The sequence below is a fragment of the Parambassis ranga genome, chromosome 1 (genome assembly GCF_900634625.1).
Source record: "Parambassis ranga chromosome 1, fParRan2.1, whole genome shotgun sequence".
Classification (NCBI taxonomy): domain Eukaryota; kingdom Metazoa; phylum Chordata; class Actinopteri; family Ambassidae; genus Parambassis; species Parambassis ranga.
Genome location: NC_041022.1, coordinates 2,133,815 through 2,155,173, shown reverse-complemented (window position 1 = coordinate 2,155,173; position 21,359 = coordinate 2,133,815). Strand labels below are relative to the sequence as shown.

Genomic DNA, 21,359 nt, shown 5'->3' with positions numbered 1-21,359 from the left:
CGTCCCGGAACCTCCCACTGAGACTCAAAACGGCTCTTCAGAAACAAACGGGTGACGTCACGGAAGCTCTGTCCATAGTTTTTACTGTCAATGGTGAAGACACACGACTTTTATTTAGGAAGCTTACATTATATTACCTTCTACACAAAAACAACAAGGACAAAATGATGAGGCCTGCTGATGCTGACAGCCACTTAGTTATACTTTGTGTTCCAGTCTGTCTGTCCGGAGTCACATCTCCTGAGGAATCTGAGTCCATTCTTCTTTGGCCAAACTCTCTTCCAGTCTGTGTGCTCTGTCTCCAGGTGGTCTCTAGCAGACTTCAGTCTGGGTGCTCTGTCTCCAGGTGGTCTCTAGCAGACTTCAGTCTGTGTGCTCTGTCTCCAGGTGGTCTCTAGCAGACCTCAGTCTGGTTTGGAGGTGTCTTCTCTGCAGTCTGGCAGTCCATTCCTGTGCAGGACTCTAGTGATGGTCTTCTCTGACTCTTCAGGTCCAGACCCGGTTCAGTCCTTCACTAGTGTCTCTGCAGCTGTTCTCGGCTCCTCAGACTCATCTCTCACTGGTTTTCTTTCCAGAACCTTCCCCATGTCTCTGACAGTCTGCTTCTGTTGGACTCTCTGTGAACTTCTTGATTAACCCTCTCACAGCTGCTCTTCAGACTTGAAGCTCTCTGATGAACTTGTAGACCTTCTCCTGGTTTGTAGACGTTAACAATCCTTTTGATCAGGTCTGAACTTATTTCTGTCACTGTTGTCATGAAGCTTTAAGACTGAATGTATGGATGAACACAGAGGACAGTTCTTCAGAGGGGATGATAAAACTGACTCTGCTGGTTTTTGTTTTTTTCTTCTATTTAACAGATTGTGGGAAATATTAGAAAAAACGAGAATGACATGGTGTCTTGTATCCTCCTCCTAGGATCCTCAGCAGCTTGTTTGGTTTCCTCTTTGATGAGTCCTTATTCTGAACAGTTCAAGTTGTGATTGGTGGTGATTGACAGATGCTTGGTCCAATCAACTGCCTTTTGATCACTGGAAGCACTTTTCATTTCCAATCACAGGCGGTTCTGTGGAACAAGCCATCTGGTGCGTCGGGTTGAAGCCCCAAAGCCTACAAGTCGAAAATATAGCTGAGAACATATGGTGAACAAAGGGAAACAAAGTTAGCGCTCTAACTACAGGAACATTTTTAGCTTCACAGAGAAGCAAAGGCGTGCACCGTCTGGTTTAACAGATGGGACCTTATTCCAAGAAACATTATCAGCAGTGATCAATAATAACAACCTGTGGAATCTGTGGAGTTGATGCATCACTGCACCAGTGAGGAGAGGTAACTAGAAACCAGCAGCAATGACGTAAACACACTCACCACCACCGCACAGAGCTGTTCCTGTCAGGACAAAATGAGGTCAGCAGGTCTAGCTGAAGAACTCGACTCGAGCCACGACTCCATGAAAACAAAGCTGTCTCCAAACTCCCAGCTCATGGTTGCCGCTGTGGCTCAGGTGGTGGTTGCGGATTAACCATGTCCGAAATCATCCCCGCATGGGGAGTTCAATGTAGGATGTGTCATACGGTGAACTTATTGAAATCATTTTCTGATCATGTTACATTCAATAAACAGATCAATATGTATTGATACAGGTAACGTAATTTCTGTTCCCAAGTCAACCAATCACAGCGTTTGTGGTCTGCGTTCCAACTTTATCCAACTTTATTTATGGAGCACTTTAAAACAACAAGGGCAGCCGTCTGCGTTGCCTCAACACGTAGTTACAATTCTTTTGAGGTGCACGTCACGTTTTATGCGTAGGGCTCAACGGCGCCGCGGAGTTCTACACAGGGGTACGTTGTCAAGGCGACGCAGAAGTATCAATCAGGCTTAAGTTGCTCCCAGTGGTTACACCGTTGGAGCACTTGTGTGTAAAAGGGTAAATGCCAAGTATTGTGAAGCACTCTGGGTTAGGGTTAGTCTGATGCAGTCAGACAGGTTCACATAGCTTGGTGGTTGGTTGGTTGTTGGATGATTTGTGTACTAGAAAACAACACCAGCAGCTCTGATGCTTCTTGTTGGACTGAGGGCTCGTTCAATGATCCTCTGGTCGTTGGTGTGTCCCCCTGCTAGCTGGTTATCAAGCTAACTTAAGACCAAGCCGTAGCTGCTTATGATTTTATTACATTGAATGTTCTACAACGTTACAAATTGTTCAACGTTTAAGTTTATTAAGCAGCTTTTGTCTGTTACAGCGCTCCACACACACACACACACTGACGTTAATGCGTTAGCTGACAGGCTTATTTCATTTCAGGGTCACAGTACTGACGGAGACAAATGCACACACAATCATGTAGCGCCTAGAAGCAGACTGACTAACTGCGGCAGTAATGTTTTGTCTAACACAGCTGATTTGCATAATTACACTTGCATATGCTAAAGAGCGGAGCCTTAATTCTGTCTGGCAGTAATGGTGCCAATGAATCATGAGCTCCCCGTCGGTGTCAGCCGACAGACAGACAGACAGACCACACGCAGGGCCAGGACCTTTCTGTTGTAATTCATCTTTTCCCACCACGCTCCGCTTTCAAAGCCTCTCCTCCTCATCCTCCGTCAGCCACGCCTCTTATCTTCATCCCCTCCTCTTCACCAAGGCTACCTTCCTCTACCGCTTCTTCTTCTCATGTTTCTGCAGCTACATCTCTGCCTTCCCCTTTCTTTCTCACTGCCTTGTTATTCATCCGCTCTCTATCCCCCACCCACCATCTCCACACACACACACACACATATATATATCCACCACACTCCTGTTCTCCCATCTGACATTGATAAATGGAGACTTACAGAGATGACAGCATCATTACTCATGTTCAGTAGCGACACCACCTAGGACAGAAAAAAAACGAGAGTAAGAGGGGGGATGAAGGACAGCACAGGAGGAAGATGGGGAATGAAGACGGGGTGGGTGGAGGAGAGAGGCTCCAGTCTGCTGAAGGTGTTTGCTACAATCTGGAGCGCACACCTTAACATCTTCAGAAAGACTGAGGTGTTCATTACTGCTGTGAAAAAGTAGAGCAACTGTTGATTGTAGCAGCAGCCGGGCTGAAAGTCATGAGCATCATGATCAGCCTGCAGCAGCCTGTCGACCCTTTAGGCCCCGTTCACACTGGAGAAAGTCATTCCAGCTAGAGTAGGTTCACACCTATTTTCAAATCTGGCTAGCACACACTTGTGTCCGCACTCAATCCGGCTTCATCCAGCATGTTTTGCGGTCCTCCAAACCACTAGGTGGCGCCTCGTAATATACAGAGTCCGTTCATGCCGTGGTAGGGCCGCGTGTGCACATGCGTCATTGGGTTTTTTTGTCCCGTGTCGCGCCCCGTGAACCGGAAGTATCACATCGCTAACCGGATGTAGCATGTCGCTAACCGGATGTAGCATGTCGCTAACCCGAAGTAGCATGTCGCTAGCCGGATTCGCTAGCCACATTTGTGTTCACACCTGAGCCACATTTGAGCCGATCCACCTCTCGTGGATAGATTCTAGCTGGATTAAAATCAAACTGGATACAGCCGGATTCGAGGTGTTCACACTCGGGGAAAAAAACACATCTGGATTGATCTGGATGCGGCCGAATCCTGCTTAAGCCACATTTTTTTGCCCCAGTGTGAAAGGGGTATTGTACTCATCACCCATCGTATAAATGGAGTGTGTGCGTTGGTATCCATTTAAAATGCATAAAATGCAAAAAGAATTGACTGTTTTTGTTTGGTTAATGCTGATTTTAAAGGAGCAGTTCGTAGTTTAGTCTCTGGTTTCCCTTGGTTTCACCGTGATGTGCTGTAATTACACACGTTTGTGTTTACTGGATAATTACATCAGTCCAGGAGCAGAGTGAGAAACAATTATGTGTCTAGTAACAACTAGTAATTTTATATCATCATACAAATTAAAACATAACCTTTGGAGTCAATCCACAGCTCCACCAGCAACGAGGAGTTAACAGAGACGGTTTGTTCGGATGCAGTTTTGTGAACCTCAGTCCTGCTTCCATGTGCTTTCTAGACAGAAGAGACGTTCTCCTGGCAACTCTTCCAAACACACCGAACACTCAGGGACGTTCAACGTGCTCGGTGAGGCCTCGTGTTAACACACACCTGAATGCTGCAGAGCAGCAAACTGCCAAAACGTCTGCTTTTATAGAGGTCTGCACACCTGACGATCAATTCATCGAGGACTTAAGCAGTAAGAAGAGGAGTATTAGCTGATGAGCTAATTGTTAGCCGTCTGCAGCTCTCATTCGACCCACTGGTTTCCAGCCTTTTGACTCATGGTCGTCAGTCAGATTTCACAACAATCCTTGGAATTGTTTAGAGACGTCTTAGTCTAGAGCAGAGATGTGGCTAAAAACAGCTGATTTCATTGATGGGACCTCGGTCCTCTGTGCTCAGTGGTATAGACAATGAGTTAATGACAGCAGTAGGCAAACACTTACAGACACACACCATCAGCCTCTCACACACTCCAGATCCGCTGTTATGGGCTCTAATCAGAACGACAAATGATGTGTCACAAAGAGTGGGAGATGAGTTAGAGGAATCATTCACTCCGCCGCTCTCACAGAGTAATAAGGTGAAGAAATGTAGCTGCAGAAAGCAGAGTGGAAAGACGTACAGAGGGGAAACAGAGGATGGGATGGTGTGTGTGAGTGAGAGAGAGAGAAGTGTGTGTGTGTGGTGTCAGGTTGATAAATGTGGTAGCAGGAGCCATTGTGGTGGTGGAAGAGTTGGAGGCCACCAGATAACAGCAGAGCAAGGCCTGAGCTGTCTCACAGCATGGATACACCCCCAGCCCCCACATACACAGATTTCTAATTACCTCTGGATGACTTTATCTTCGTGTTTCTGTTGCAGTTGTTTAAATTGAGGGTATCTGTAGCTGTGGGATTAGTGCTCCGTGTGCAGTTTCTGCTCGTGTGCACACTGGCGAACACTGCACACAGGCCCGGCTGCAACTTTAAAGCTGAGCAGCAGTTAGATGGTTCCCAAACAAGCAACAAATTGGCTGGTTATGGGCAGTGACGTGGTTTCACCTTTATTTTAATGTAAATATGGCGCCCTCTGGTGGGGGGGGGGGGAATGAAGTGCTTCACTCTATACAATTCCTGGACATGAGAATATGGTACTCATCCTGCCCATACTTCATCAATACAGTGTAGAAACACACTTATATGTAATCACAGATGTGTATTATGTAGTTTATGTATTCCTGTAATCTAATACTTGTTTCATTGTTATGTGTATTAGACATTATATTCTATATTTTGCATTACTTGATTTTACTCTCTCATCTTTCTGTGTTTATGCACTAAACCCAAATGGAACATGACAACAGGCAGAAATGAAGTTTGGCTGCTGAACTGATGTTTTGGCCCCTTGTGATAAGATAAGATAAGATAAAACTTTATTAATCCCGAAGGAAATTCTTGTGCCAGAGGTATCAAGTTACATTAAATGCAGTTAAGTACAGAGTATAAGAGTATAAGTGTCACTAAAATCCAAATCAGAGAACAGTATACAGTATGAGCACAATATATGATGCATGGATACAAATATGGAGATATAAGGTGCTGAGTAAACATAAATATAGACCAGTGGAGGGAATGACAGTGATGCCTGACATGATCATGTAGCTCCTCTCCCTACAGAAAGGGGAGGAGTTACACAGTCTGATGGCCACTGGCAGGATATATGTTCACAATGCCATAAAGAAGCCATTTTTAAGGGTTCTAGTGCATGTTCCAGTGCTATATGTGTGTGTGTGTGTTGGTTTTAAAGGCACCAAATACAACAGCAACACATAATAATAATAATAATAATAATAATAATAATAATAATAATAATAACATTTAATTTATTTTCATGTGTCCCAGCTTTAAAAATAAAATAATGCACAGAAGAGTTCAAGCATAAATAACCAAATAAAACGTTTAATATAAATAAGTAAATAAATGTTCTATTTTGTGTCTTATTTTCAGGTAAACCGTTAAATTTTACATTTTTAAAAACGACTTTTGTTAAACTTTTAAAAATATGAATGACTAAATAAATACGTTATTTAGCATATTTTCATTTTACGACTGTCCACTTTTTTGCGTAATGAAAAAGTTAATAATTTAATATAAGTATAAGTATAAACAGCGTCCTAGCCTTTTTTTAAATGGTGTTGTAGTTTTAAGGTTAAAACTCATTCGCCGCCATTTTGAAAGGTATCGGAGCTTCCGTCACGCTGTGAGCAGGAAGTGACTGAGGGAAGAAAACAGAGCAATCGAGCGGAGCGGCTGAAGCAGGCGAGCCAGGAGTGTTACCATCACTCAACTCTACTCGTCTTGACTAACCGGGCTAACTTTAGCTACATGTGCTGAGGTCGAGGGGGAACCTGATCCCGACTGCAACAATGCCGACAGTTACTTTACCGCCAAAAGAGAACGCTCTCTTCAAGAGGATTCTGGTGAGTTGATTGTTGGAGAGCTGCGCGGCGGGAGCTGTCATAAGCTGCCGAGTTTAAAGCTCCATCGGCGGCACTCTTGACTGTCAGTGCAGCTCTCCGGCTGTTAGCATTAGCTTCAGCTTGTTAGCAAAATGGCATCATTGAATGGGTTAGCTATTCCGGCCCAGATATGCGCTGTCACTCAAAGGAAAGACAAAATGGTGACACTGCTCTTATTCTGACACATGCCCGGTGTGAAGATTAAAATAACAATGCTACTAAAACGCTGCTGCTGGGTGGTCAGACCTAGCTTGGCTGCGACAGGCCTCGCCGCTTGTCAAACACAACAAACAGCACGTTAACGCTAGCTAGCTGGTTAGCCAGTGGAACAACCGTGAGTGCTGTTGAGTTAGTCCAAAGTTAGCACGTCAGGTCACTTTTACAATTGTTGTGGCGTTTGTTTACTTCTTATTTCAAAGCAACGCTGGTGTCTGGAGCGCAGTGTTAGCTTTATGTTAGACAGCGGCTATGCTAACCTACTTGCTGGCCGTTTGGCGTTATTTAATCGGCTAAAGCTAGCCAACTAGATATCCTGGGTTATCAGAGGAAAAGTCAGTGTTAATCTGTGTGTGTGTGTGTGTGTGTGTGAGATCTCTGGACACGTTGCTGCCACCGGTCGAGGTTAGATCGGCTGAAACTAGCAGTGTGTGTATGTGTGAAAATAGAGAGGAGGCTAGGGAAGGACCGGTGTGACTGTGTCAGCAATTCTGTGGCTGCTCCAGGCCTGCTGTGCCCTGGCAGCCACCACACATCCATTCATCTCTCTGTTCTGTAACTGTTAGCTACCTCCAGGTTAATGTAGGTTAGAGGATTAGGTTTAGCATTAGCTGTTTATGTGGGTGAAGCTGGGGTGTCTGTGAGCACTGAGCACACGCTGTGGGGTAAACAGCCCTGTCCTCCTGCCATGCTTATTTGTTGTCAGCGTGTGTATTGTCAAACATCACTGCCTGGTTAACTGGCAACTTACTTTTCCAGGAACTGTGCAGGGTTGTGGGCCGTGACCACGCCGACGTCACTAACCGGTCCAGATAAACACCATTGTTTTTGAAATGCAGGGGCTCCACTGAGACTGGTGCATGTTTGTCTGAACCTTGGCAGAGGACTAGCATTCAGTGCCTCTACCTCTGGCAGGATAAACAGACCTGTGACGTGCACCCGATCTTAAAAAGTTGTTGGGGGGAAAAGTGGAGTTGCTGCATACCTCAGGGATGGATGTGCTAGATCAAAAGTATATAATCTTATAAGGTTTTAGATTATCCTCTTGTTGATATCTGCTTAATCTCAACTGATTTTTACTTTACGGAATTTACCACAGGTTCATCCGCTTTCTTTAAAGTCCCATAAACCTCATTTTTAAAAACTCCTCTGTAATAAAGTGGAGTCAATTTTAGGCCTAGTTTTCAGTTGAGTTCATTGTTTAGATGAGTGTTATCCACCTTTCTGCTGATGAGATTTGAAAACTTTTGGTCTCTCCCTGTAGTCAGACATGAACCACACCCCTCTGTATTTTTTCATGCTTTGCTCAGAGTGTGTTCCCAGATGCATTATTAGTTGTTGGCAGTTCCCCAGCTTCTGAATGTCAGTTCGAGTTGGTTCCATTTTGTTGTTTCAGGGCACGAGGAAACACTTCCCCTTCCCCTCCTCACATAAATCCCCACATAAACCATTAATCTTAATTAAATACTTTTCATCCACAGTCCTGTTATTACCTGAAACGCTCTCTGCTGCCCTTGAACTAGTACTTTGCTACCAACTAAGAACCAGTACTTTCCCTTTGAGCTGCATCTGCAAATGATAAACCTGTATTGCAGGCAGAAAAGGGAAAGTTAATAACACAAAAGCGTGTGTGTGTGTGTTTTGTGACAACAATGTAAGCTCTGCTCTAGATAAACAGCTGTGTTGGAATGTGATAACTCATCACACAAATGCACTTTAGTCAAGTATGTCGTTTAATTTCACTGCTACCTGTAGCAACACGCTCACACAGCAGAAGTACTCGGTTTGATCAGCGATCACCATGCTGCACTTCAGCTAACTGTGGTGGTGGTGGTTTGTAGGTGTTGATAGGTATTTAGAGGCAAATAAAGTGGAAGTAACTTCACAATCAGCGAGTGAAGAGTCACCACTTATGTGAGCACCGTAACCGCAGCAGTCTTCGTCGCCGCTGCCTTCCTTCCACGCCACTGTGAAAGTGGCATCAGCGCTTGAAAAAAAAAGAAAAAGCTGAAATGTTTTCTTTGAATCTACATTTTGCGCTCCTCGCAGCGAGCCCTGCAGCTTTGAGCCGGCGCTCTGACAGATCCTTTCAGTAACTCAGGGGGCAGAGTTATTTTGGTTAAGGTACAGAGAACATGCTGGATAAGCACAGCTGTTGGTGTTAATGTTGCTAAATTTATAATAAATGCACGGTGCACGCTGTGTACTAGCACTTGTATACTTACATGTGTAACTTCGTGTGAACTTGCACTTGTTGTAGACTTTGCTGACAGGAAGTTTGTCTGATGTGTGATTTACAACTTGTGAAAATCAGCAGAAAGTCAGTGTCATTTGTAAGCTTTTTAAACAATCGAGAAAAAGGGAGAAAGGACTCCAAGGATCTTTTTAACGTCACATTTTTGGTCACTATTTTGCCGCATTGTTAACAGCAGCATAAAATCCTGCACATTATGGAAACATCACAAACGTGTCTTTTATGCAGCATAACACAGTTATAGAAACATTACACAATGAGTTTACATTGTGTTCATGTGTTAGTTCATTGTGTTAGTTTTGTGTTACTTCACTTGCTTGTTGTTCAGTAGCTGCTTCAGTCAGGAGTGGGTTGGAGGCAAGCTCACTGCATTCTTGCCATTATTTCCCTAAATGCGTACCATCCTCTCCAAACATTGTGAAATACATGGTTCGTGTTACATACCATCTTCTCCTAACTTCCAGTCTAGCTGCAGTTGTGGTTAAGGATTGGGTTTCTGGGCTTAGTTTGCTTGTACGTCATTTTGTGTGTGTTGATTTTGGGTGATTTATGCAATAAATCAGGATGGTGAAACAGGGTCTGTCCTGTTGGAATTCCACAATAACGTTACTACTATTGAATGAGATGCTTCAGGCTTGCTGTGATACTCCGCATCAGCCCCTTACACCACTGAACAGATGGCATTTCCTCACACCTCACAAACAGTTTTGGATCATTTTGTGTTGCCTTATTTCTTCTCCAGCCCCATGTTTTAGAGTGGAGAGCAGCGTTTCTTCTCTGCATGTCTGAGTCCATGCTCTAACCCTCCACGAAGTTCAACAGTGAATTATTTAATTTCAGAACTGACCTTGGCACCCGTATGTGAGGTTGACGTCATCTTTTTTTTCGCCATTAGTGAGGACGTTGGTGGGACAACAAAATGCCATCTGCCAGCTTAACTCTTGCTGCCTCCCTCACACACACACATGCACACGGTGGCAGCTATAACAGCCAGTGATCAGCTTAAAACAGAGGTAGTGCACTGCACACCTATTTATAACTAAAGGGGAAGAAAGCAGGTATTTTCAGTAAGGGGTCTCGTCGTGTTAACTGTTCTCACTGATTCGTGACGGCTGTTGTAGGCATGCAGGACATCATCTGCTGTTGTTGTGCTGTTTGTAATGTCTCACTGTCTCCTTACTTTGACAGCGATGTTACGAACACAAACAGTATCGAAATGGGCTCAAGTTCTGCAAACAAATCCTGTCCAACCCCAAGTTCGCTGAGCACGGAGGCAAGTAGCAAAAGTGTAGATGTATGGAAATCGTATCCTTTCCAATGTCTATAAACCTCACTGTGTGCGTTTCTTTCTGCAGAGACCCTGGCGATGAAGGGCTTGACCCTGAACTGTCTGGGGAAGAAGGAGGAGGCCTACGAACTGGTGAGAAGAGGCCTGCGCAACGACCTGAAGAGCCACGTCTGTATCCTTACCCTGCACCGCTTGTTAAAGAGATACGCTCCGGGTTAAGCTGGTGCCACTTCTAACTTTCAGCCCAGTGGAAGTGTGTGTGTGTGTGTGTGTGAGAGAGAGAGATGCAACAAGACCTTGTGATGCCACACATTGTGTGTAGAGGAGCTCTTGTCTCAGTGGAGCACCGTCAGCACATCCTCACTCTGTTTCTCTGACTCCCAGGCTGGAGAGAAATCTGTGCGTATTTCCAGCAGATAAGTGCTATCTCAGCTCAAGCCCTGCCTAAAGTCAACACGCTGTATCTGTGAGCAGACACACACACACACACACGGATATCTTTCTTAGCTTCAGTCAGGCCTCATCTCGGTGTTGTTGCTGTATGTAGCGCACGCTTTGAGAGACGTACGCTTAGAAATCAAGTCGTCTTTTAAAGAGTAGAAGCAACAAATTATTAGCAAAGCTGACATTGTAATGTGTCGCCTGAAGCTGAAATGATGGTTGATATGTTAATTTAGGTAATTTGGTGGTTTAGCAGTTCAATAAATGGCCTCCATCAGCCACATTTAAAATGAAACTTGAGGGGAAAATATACACCTAAGTCACTTTTACTAATACCAGAAAGTGTTGGATTAATACACATGTCGTCACACCTGAAGCCACCTGTGGTGCAGCTGCAAGCCTGTAGCTTTAAGCCTCATGAGGTGGATTTCTTCATTCTTAGGGAGATAACAGAGTTGTTGTTGCTGCACAACTGGAAGTAAAAGTATTTAAAGTCTGAGGTTTCTCCTAATTTGGAATTAGTAACGACTTTAAAAGCTCCATTACGCATTTTTAACAGCTTCGACAATGTCACACCTGATTCCCTGCTGTTCCCCACTGTGTGTCCTTATGTGCTCTCTTCTGAAAGGAAGTTTTTTCTAACTACATGGAGGAACTGTGTCTTTGGTCCTTAACTGCCCCCCGCCTCCCAGGCTGGCATGTATACGGGTTACTGCAGCGCTCGGACAAGAAGTACGATGAGGCCATCAAGTGTTACCGCAACGCTCTGAAGTGGGACAAGGACAACCTGCAGATCCTGCGAGACCTGTCCCTGCTGCAGATCCAGATGAGAGACCTGGAGGGATACAGGGTGAGGGCTCAATGAGGGACAAAAAAACCCCATGAAGACAGGAAGGCTGCGGTTTAACGGTGGCTGCAGAACTTTTTATACAAGAAAAAAAAGACTTAGTGGGGAAAGAACTTTCCTGAACACACACTCCCATCTGTCACCCTGCCTCATCCAGGACGCAGTATGGTCCTGATTTGGAGAGGACTGCACAAATCAGCAGGCAGATATCAGGTTGCAGTCAGTCTTCACAATGTGGAACAGCTCTCCTGGGACACAGCCTGGGATTTAAATGCTTATTTAGTAAGAGGCATGAAATGACAAGATGAAAGTCTAGTTTGAAAGGATTAAAAACATGGATGAGAGCGAAGAGGGAGGAGCTTTGGGTGTTTATTTTAGCTCTCCCTGAACTGGCTAGCAACATCCTGGTATCAATACGATGAGTCAGCACAAGTGCAAACCATTACCTTGATTTATTTTGGTGTTTCCAGCTGCAGACCTAATTTAAAAGGCCATGCAGAGACTCCCAATTGGTACCTCAGGCACGTGGGTAAATCTGTCGGTCGCATCAAACGTAGGTTTGTTTGCTGATGACTTCATAATAGTTTTTTTTTTTTCGTTTAGATGGATATGAACACCAAGACCCGATGTTTAACCTGCGTTCATGTTCTCTTCTGCAGGAGACACGGTACCAGTTGTTGCAGCTGCGTCCAGCCCAGCGCGCCTCCTGGATCGGCTACGCCATCGCCTACCACCTCCTGGAAGACTACGAGATGGCGGCAAAGATCATTGAGGAGTTCAGGAAAACACAACAGGTTAGCTTAGCATTTGTCCAGAGACTGAAACACACAGCAGGTTTACTCGTCACGATGTAGGTGGCTTGTTGATCGATGGATTAGACCCTCAGCGTGTTGCATAGGTCTCCCTCTCTCTGGCTGTCTCCTGATAAGACCAGTCTGCTTCCTGCCTCTGTGTAACGCAACAAGCGGTGGTGTGACGAGACACACACACACACACACACAGCCTGTTAACTTCCTGAGCAGTGGCTCCAGGAGTTTTTTTTTTAACTGATACCCATCTTTTGTCCAGAATGTTAACAAAGCTCACATCAGCCTGTTCTTTGTTTGGTTTGTTCAGACGTCTCCGGACAAAGTGGACTACGAGTACAGTGAGCTGCTTTTGTACCAGAACCAGGTGCTGAGAGAAGCTGGTCTCTACAAGGAGGCCCTGGAGCATCTGTCCAACTATGAGAAGCAGATCTGTGACAAGCTGGCAGTGGAGGAGACGAGAGGTGGGGCCCTTCACTCATCTATAGAAGACTGTGGAGAAGATCTTACTCAGGAATGTGTTTGTTTGTTTAAGACCTTGTTCAGACTTGTTGACAATCCAGCTAGAGCAGGATTCGGGCCGTATCTTGCTCTAGCTGGATTGATTTTTCTAGATCCACCTCTCGGAGGTGGGTTAAGCCGGATTCGCTGAAATCTGGTTAAGGTCCGAACGCAAATGCAGCAAGCGGATTGACTTTCCCCTTCAAGGACCATTTTAAAGTTCAAATTCTTTTTAGGGTTTCAGGCGATGTGTTGTCTCTTTTAAACAACTCTGACAGGCATGTTTTTTAAGCTAATGCTTAGTTTAATACCCCGTTCACACTGGGGGAAAAAATGTGGCTTAAGCAGGATTCGGCCGCATCCAGATCAATCCAGATGTGTTTTCCTCTGTGTGTGAACACCTCGAATCCGGCTGTATCCAGTTTGATTTCAATCCGGCTAGATCCACCCACGAGAGGTGGATCTAGTGGCTCAGGTGTGAACGCAAATGTGGTGAGCGAATCCGGCTAGCGACGTGATACTTCCGGTTAGCGACATGCTACCTCCGGTTAGCGATGTGCTACTTCCGGTTCACGGGGCGCGACACGGGACAAAAAAACCGCATGACGCATGCGCACACGCGGTCCTACCGCGGCGTGAACGGACTCTGTGTATTATGAGGTGCCACCTAGTGGTTTGGAGGACAGCAAACACGCTGGATGAAGCCGGATTGAGTGCGGACACAAGTGTGTGCTAGCCAGATTTGAAAATAGGCCTGAACGCATCCAGCTTAAAGGCTGTCTGGGCTCAATCCTACTCTGGAGTGACTTGCTCCAGTGTGAACGGGGCCTTAGTTCCAATGGGTAAATCTGAGCATCTTTTGATCTGTTTGCTGTTTTTGCAGGAGAGTTACTGTTGAAGTTGGAGCGACTTGACGAAGCGACAGAAGTCTACCGCCGTCTGCAGGAGAGGAACCCAGAGAACTGGTCCTATTACCACGGCCTGGAGAACGCCTTAAAACCAAGTATGAAGACCAGCCTCACCATCACTGACCACCCAGTTCTCCACATTGTATTTTACCTTGTTGTATTTTATCTTCAGGCAGTGTAGAGGAGAGATACAAGATCTATGAAGACACCTGGGAGAAGTTTCCTAAGGGGCTGGTTCCTCGCCGGCTGCCCCTCAGCTTCTTATCCGGTACGTGTGATGATATTACAGCAAAGCTCTGTGTGAACGAAACTCTGTACAATCAGTGAATGTTTTCCTGATTCTGTGCAGGTGAAAAGTTCAGGGAGTGTTTGGACAGGTATCTGAGGATGAACTTCAGTAAAGGCTGCCCGCCGGTCTTCACCACGCTTAAATCGTTGTACAACGACAAAGAGAAGGTGAGAGGCCAGATCTGTTATCTTACATAATACGCAACAGAGAAGAGCGGTCTAACCGAGGTTTACTTCATGTTGTACTTTGTCCTCTTTCTCTTTTCAGGTGGCAATAATAGAGGAGCTGGTGGTCAGTTATGAAACGTCATTAAAAAGCTGTCGAATGTTCAATCAGAACGGTGAGCAGAGCATCTGAAAACTAGAAGGCTGCTGATGACGCTGATGACTGTGCCGATGTAACTCAGACTACGACAAACTAAACAGAAGAATCTTGCTCTGTTGCAGATGATGGCAAGGAGGAGCCTCCGACCACACTGCTGTGGGTGCAGTACTTCCTGGCCCAGCACTACAACATGATCGGACAGCAGACACTGGCTCTAGAATATATCAACGCAGCCATCGAGAGCACGCCTACGCTCATCGAACTCTTTCTCATCAAAGCCAAGATTTACAAGGTTACTGTTTCAGAAAAGTACCATTGCTGCTTTGCTATTGATTGCTGACCTTTTTTTTCTTTTTTTAACCCCTGCAGCATGCTGGGAACATCAAGGAGGCAGCTAAGTGGATGGACGAGGCTCAGGCTCTGGACACCGCTGACAGATTTATCAATTCCAAGTGTGCCAAGTACATGCTGAAGGCAGGCATGATCAAAGAGGCCGAGGAAATGTGCTCCAAGTTTACACGGGTGAGGAAAAAACATGTGTTGCTGTACACAGACAGCTGTTAGAGGGCATCTTGGGTGATGCCGTCAGCTTTGGCTTGCACCACTGCGTTTGTCGTAGTTACATATGACAATGAATGACTATATGAAAAATAGTGTTTCGTAGACGCCCATCAGAGCTCTGTCAAGAGCAGGTGTCAGCAAAAAAAATACAGAAGTGGATGTGTTGTGTCTTTGCACAGGATAACAGAAAATCACATCAGGTGTGATGATTGATTGATTTCTTTTCCTGTTCTAGGGCTGTAATCAACCAAAGAAAGTCTTGGTCGACTGAAACCCTTAAATTTCGACTAAAAATCGGCTAATCGCGCGGGGGGGGGGGGGGGGGTGTATGAGAGTGGCATATGTCTCATTAAGAGACATGTGTGTGGTTCTGACAGCGTTTTGAATCACGTGCATCTGCGCAATATCACAGCTCAGGATTTCCAAAAAATATCCCCTCATCTAGTGATATCAGCACAAAACCTGTTGAGGAATATTTAGACAGTTGTTTTTGTCATGTTGTAATATTTACAGACACTATCATGTCGCTCTGTGCGCAGGACACTGAACACAGGAGCGCTGCTTCGCTGAATGACGTAGTCGAGCTGTGACCCTTTATTGATCCGCGAGGGGAAATTCAGGATGCAAACTTTTTTCCGTTGTCTATTTTCATGAAACGCTGCCACCCTGCAGATGTCTCTGACATGATAGAGGAGGACTGACTTAAATGACACAGTCAAAACTACATAAATATTCAGCAAACCACGGGCCGGTACTCTCTGTCTCTAGTGGGTCGGGCTAAACCAAAGTAGTGAAAACAAGGGGGGTGTTCAAAGACCAACTGTTACCTGTGAAACCGGTGCGCCGAAAACACCCCCATTAGCCCTTGGTACATTCCTCCTGATAAAATTAACGCTACAAAAAGTCGACCAATCAGAATTTTGGTCGAGCCAGAACGTATCGACTAATAAATCGACCGGTCGCCTGGGAGATTCCAGCCCTATCCTGTTCCATCAGTTACTGTGTTTTAAGCATGTTTCCGTCTGGTTTTTTCCAGGAGGGAGCGTCTGCTGTTGAGAACCTGAACGAGATGCAGTGTATGTGGTTCCAGACCGAGTGTGCGCTCGCTTACAAAGGCATGAACAAGTTTGGAGAAGCCCTCAAGAAGTGCCATGAGATCGAAAGGGTGAGCTTTTCCCATCTGGAATTACACTCAAATACACAAAACCCGTCATCTGTTCCATGGATTAAACATCCTCTCCTCGTCATCAGCATTTTGTGGAGATCACGGACGACCAGTTTGATTTCCACACCTACTGCATGAGGAAGATGACGCTACGCTCCTACGTGGACCTGCTGAAGCTGGAGGATGTGCTCCGGAGGCACCCGTTCTATTATAAGGCTGCCATCACGGCCATCCAGATCTACCTGAGCCTTCACGACAATCCACTGACTGATGACAGCAAAGAGCTGCAGGCGGACACCGGTAAGAGAGGGAGATGTGTCCGTGTTGAGCTTAAAAACCTAAGTTTGTCTTAACGCTGCTTTTCTGACCTGTCATCTCCAGCAAACCTCTCGGACAAGGAGCTTAAGAAGCTGAGGAACAAGCAGCGACGAGCCCAGAAGAAGGCCCAGCTGGAGGAAGAGAAGAAGAACGCAGAGAAGGAGAAGCAGCTCAAGAACCAGAAGAAGAAGAAGGAGGATGATGACGAGGAGATCGGAGGACCGAAAGAGGAGCTGATTCCTGACAAACTGGTCAAGGTTAGCGAGGAGGAAACATAAAGTGACCAAGAATCAGAAACAGTTTATGTGATACTGATGTTCTGTCACTTCCTGTTTACAGGTCGAAAACCCACTGGAAGAAGCCGTCAAGTTCCTGATGCCTCTCAAACACCTGGTCAAAGATAAAATCGACACACACCTTCTGGCCTTTGAGATCTACTTCAGGAAAGGTTGGCAAGCACACACACACATTTTACATCCAGCATCAAACCTCCTCCTCTTCATAATCTGTTTCCTCCTTTCAGACAAATACCTGCTGATGCTCCAATCAGTGAAGAGAGCGTTGGCCATCGACCCCGACCACCCGTGGCTGCACCAGTGTCTAGTACGCTTCTTCAGAGGAGGTACGAGAGGAGGGGATCGCACCACTTCGCTCAGCTTTCAGAGCTGCCCTTCATCTCACGCTCTTCTTCTGCCTCTTCTATCCAGTGTCGGAGAGTAAGGAGCTGCCGGAGGTCGTCAGGACGGTGCTGAAGCAGGAGATCACCCGGCTGTTCGGAGACAGCAATGCTAAGAGCTTCAACCAGGCCTACCTCACCAAGCACTCCAGCTCCATACCACACCGGCTGGCTGGTAAGCGTCGATGGCTCCTTCACCCTCACATCCCAACAGATTGTCAGTGCTTCTAGAAGCAATAAATAAACAATAGAACTTATCAAAGAAGCATCATTAAAGGCCTCTAACGTATCCTCTTAAAGCATTTTTACATTTGTTGTTAGACACAGCTTCTTTGTCTTGTATGAGCTGTAAAAATTCAGGCTAAATTATTGTGTTTTAAACTGAATTCGTTTTTTCTGATCAAATTTTTTCCTCTAATCTTTGAAGAGAAAACAATCCAAGTCACAGCAGCCCTGCAGACCTCAAGGCTAATATGTAGCTTTGCCAGTAGCAACCAGACACATTTTTGAACAATTTTCTATGTATATAAACAAACAAACACAAAGTCCCGGTGTGAGACAACTTGTTTTTATTACAAATAAGAAAAGGACCACCCAGCAGCACTCGTATTTGCTGCCATCATTTGGTCCTTAGGACAAAAATATCCTATTCCTGCCTCAGCCTGGTTTGTGCCGACTCCAAATTAAGGCCAAAGTTTGGCGCATTTCAAGTGTTTCTGACAGAAAGTCACCTCTCTGATTGTGTCATCAATACCTGCTGATGACACGAGTTCTCAAAGGGTTGTTCCATATTGTGAAAATTAAACAGGGCGTTGGGAGAATAGATCCAAAGGTCTAAATACAGAAGTATCAACACAAACCTTTCCCCTCACGCTGACCTTCTCTCTACCTGCAGCTGCTAAGATGATGGTGTATCTGGACCCATCAACAAAAACAAAAGCAGCAGAACTGGCCACTGCACTGGATGAGTCACTCAACAACAGAAGTGTACAGGTATGTCTTCATGTCGGGCAGTGGAACCGTTAGTGTGCGACGCTGATAGAAGAAAGATGGGACACAAAACCCTTCAGGGTCTGTGTGTGTGTCCATACAGCGTATTTAGGCAGACAAACATTGGCAGGACAGCCGGGACTGCTTCATCGTCAAGTTGCTGCCACATTGTGTGTGGGTTTTGTTTCCATGACAACAATATTGTGAAAACATAACGCTCACAGCATCAGTCGGTGTCCAGCCGATCTGCTCCCACAAGCTGGTTTATTCTGTCTTTGTCTTTGTCGTGGTAATTTCTCTCAGGACATATCAAAGCCTGCAGCTCAGGAGGGGCGGACAGAGCAGAGTGCACAGAGCAGAGTGCACAGAGCAGAGTGCACAGAGCAGAGTGCACAGAGCAGAGTGCACAGAGCAGAGCGCACTTAGCAGAGCGCACAGAGCAGAGTGCACAGAGCAGAGTGCACAGAGCGGACAGAGCAGAGCGCACAGAGCAGAGCGCACTTAGCAGAGCGCACAGAGCAGAGTGCACAGAGCAGAGTGCACAGAGCAGAGTGCACAGAGCGGACAGAGCAGAGCGCACAGAGCAGAGCGCACAGAGCAGAGCGCACAGAGCAGACAGAGCAGAGCGCACAGAGCAGAGCGCACAGAGCAGAGCGCACAGAGCAGAGCGCACAGAGCAGAGTGCACTTAACTCTTCATGAAGAGATACTGACACTCGGCAAAACTGAGATTTTTTTGTGGTTTTAACTCGCAGGCAGATCTTAAACATTCAGACTGCACCTCATCACAGCTGTTTCACCTCCTCGCTAGCAACTGAACTACTGACAGAAGTTTTCACTGTTTAACTTCAAAGGGTTAGTTTGTGCAGGGTGGACTTGTAAGTCTGTCTCTACCGCTGCATCGACACAGTTTTTTAAACGGGGGTTTCCAGTGTGTCATAACCGACCACAATAACAGAAGTAACTCTTCTGTTATTGTGGTCGGTGGAACCCCCAAAAGGTTCCACTAGAAAGCTTTCCCAGACACAATGAAGGACAGATCCCACATAGATCTGCCTTCATTAGGGCCGTTCTGTGCAGTCTGTGCAGGGTTTCTGTACGACCTGTGTGTTAATACAGTTCCTCTTTGCTCCCTTGATATATGAAAATATTCAATCATTATGTGTAAAGTCTGATCTCGGTCCTCTCTCAAGTCTTAGATGCTGGTTCAGTCATGTCCTGTAATCATCATCATAATAATTAATGGCGCCCCTCTTTGGTTTCTCTCCCTCTGCTTTCGTCAGATCTGCACAGAGGTCCTGGAGTATCTCCGGAGCGGCGTCCTGGGCGACGGCAAGGAGCACGCGGAGTCGTACCGTGCCGAGTGTCACAAGCTTTACCCTTACACGTTAGCTTTCATGCCCCCCGGATACGAGGAGAACACCAAGATCGCCAACGGAGACGTTTCCACAGAAACGGAGGAGCTAGCCAATGAGATGTGAGCGCGACCGAACAATGACGACGACGACAGGCGGGAAAAATAGAGAGAAAAGGAATTGGGCCGAGCACGGAGCCTTGTGTGGTACGCCTGGCAGCCATTTTTTGTAGAGCCAGACATGGGAAGCGAATAGTGGGTTTGTTTCGTCCAGCTCGACCAGGTCTGACCTGGCACGGCTTGGCTTGGCTCTCTCCCACACATGGGTGGAAAAACAGGACTGTGTGTGTGTGTGTGTGCTGACTGTGTGTGTGTTTGAGTGTGTGCATGTGTGCAGTTGTGTATATTTGTGGGAAAGATTGGGGGAGGGGGGGGGGGAGATAACAGAACGGACATTTTTTTTTAACAGAGCTGTCAACAATGCTGAATATGAAAATAAATACTTATTGGCAAACGGTCAGGACAAACGGTGACAGACGGACACGGACTGCTGGTTTCCTCCTCATTAACGACCACTCGAGTTTGACTGGTTGCTGCTCCGACATGCCTGACGCATACTGCGTTCCCCTTATTTTTAAAAAAGCTCATTTAAATGAAAACAGGACGCAGCTGTCACTGATGGAGGGGGTGGGATCTGATCACTGCAGGAGGAAGCTGAGGACCCCCCCCTCTCAGGTCTGCTGTAACACGAAGGCCCGAGGTCGCCCCGCACGCGAACAGTCTCCTGATCAGAATGTGCTTCCCTCACGGTTCCTCTGTCGGTCCTCATGGAGCACCTCGTAGCACAGATTAAGAACTGTAAAGATTATGTGTTGAGCTCCATTTCTGATACACTGCTACTGGTTTTTTTTTTTTTTTTTTTTTTTTTTTACATAGCTCAGAGACAGATAGACCTAAGCAATACCATAGACACCTTTCTGTCCATAATGGATCAATGAAACTCTTGTTATTGATAGTCATTTAAAGAGCTGGTTACACTGAGCCTCCAGGCAGAGTGGAACGGTTTTTATCTGCATGTACAGGGACTCATGCCGGTCAAACAGGTAATCACAGCGGCTCCTCCTGAAGGTCACAAATCAGCATCTTAAGCCCGTTGCCGAGGTGACAGTTGTGGAAATGTTACAAGGCGAACGTCTGGAAGCTATTTTACTTCTTCGGTTACCTGTTTTGTTTTTTTTTCCTCCTACATTCTCTTTTCTTCCCCCTTGTTTCCTCTAATTTGGGTTCTAATGTGAAAGATGAAATCTGAGATGGTGATGTATAATATCTCTGGATTTTTGTATTAAAACCAAAAGAAACAACAACAGTTGGACTTTTTTAATGTCTGACCTGGTGTTCAGCTCACAGCTGCTGGTGTGGGCATTTATTTTACAGGCTGTTCCAGGTAGGTGCATGCAGCCCATATAACTTAAAGAAGGATAAATTCAAGTTCTGTTCTGGATCTCTGGGACCACAGATCTTCCTCTTGGGCAGGTTTTCCTCATTTTTCTGCCTCCTTCAGAGGGAGGAAGTGGACATGTGCCTTCCAGATCCATCAGAAACATCCAGGCCTGTTCGGCAGGGGATCCTTGGTCAGGTGGGAGGTCCCTCCAAAGAGATTCTTTCTTCCTTTCTTTGTTTTACAGTGAGCTGGATCGGAAAGAAAAGTTCTGTTTCTTCACCAAAAATAAATAAATGCCCTCACATACCTGCATGTCGGAGAACTACAGCACTGCGGTCCGAGGTCCTCAAATGTTTTGTGTTTGTCCTTTAAACTGATAAATGTTGCACATGCGCGCTGCAGCCAGCGTGAACCCACCAGCAGGGGGCAGCAACGAGC

The 21,359-nt window shown here is 45.9% G+C and overlaps 1 protein-coding gene and 1 long non-coding RNA gene across 2 annotated transcripts; one reads left to right on the top strand and one right to left on the bottom strand.

Moving 5' to 3' along the window:
- Positions 1 to 479: 479 nt before the first annotated feature.
- On the bottom strand, positions 480 to 7,660 carry LOC114431647 (uncharacterized). Its single transcript, XR_003670185.1, has 3 exons — positions 7,511 to 7,660; positions 2,839 to 2,880; positions 480 to 1,110 (listed from the first exon to the last, which is right to left on the bottom strand). It is a non-coding gene; the product is annotated as an uncharacterized LOC114431647 (long non-coding RNA).
- On the top strand, positions 6,451 to 20,844 carry naa15b (N-alpha-acetyltransferase 15, NatA auxiliary subunit b). The gene is made up of 20 exons (XM_028398789.1): positions 6,451 to 6,504; positions 10,202 to 10,286; positions 10,369 to 10,473; positions 11,435 to 11,592; positions 12,249 to 12,383; positions 12,706 to 12,859; positions 13,780 to 13,899; positions 13,977 to 14,072; positions 14,154 to 14,260; positions 14,361 to 14,433; positions 14,540 to 14,709; positions 14,787 to 14,939; positions 16,015 to 16,143; positions 16,230 to 16,443; positions 16,525 to 16,718; positions 16,801 to 16,909; positions 16,985 to 17,083; positions 17,169 to 17,312; positions 18,033 to 18,130; positions 19,410 to 20,844. The coding sequence occupies exons 1-20, from the start codon at positions 6,451 to 6,453 to the stop codon at positions 19,605 to 19,607; spliced, it is 2,595 nt and encodes an 864-aa protein (XP_028254590.1). The 3' UTR covers positions 19,608 to 20,844.
- Positions 20,845 to 21,359: the final 515 nt, after the last annotated feature.

Bases quoted from the DNA above. Each gene is read 5' to 3' on its own strand.
- naa15b (XM_028398789.1), top strand. From the start codon at position 6,451: ATGCCGACAGTTACTTTACCGCCAAAAGAGAACGCTCTCTTCAAGAGG. The intron at 11,593-12,248 runs GTGAGGGCTCAA...TCTCTTCTGCAG, and splicing joins GAGACCTGGAGGGATACAGG to GAGACACGGTACCAGTTGTT. The intron at 16,910-16,984 runs GTTGGCAAGCAC...TCCTCCTTTCAG, and splicing joins TGAGATCTACTTCAGGAAAG to ACAAATACCTGCTGATGCTC.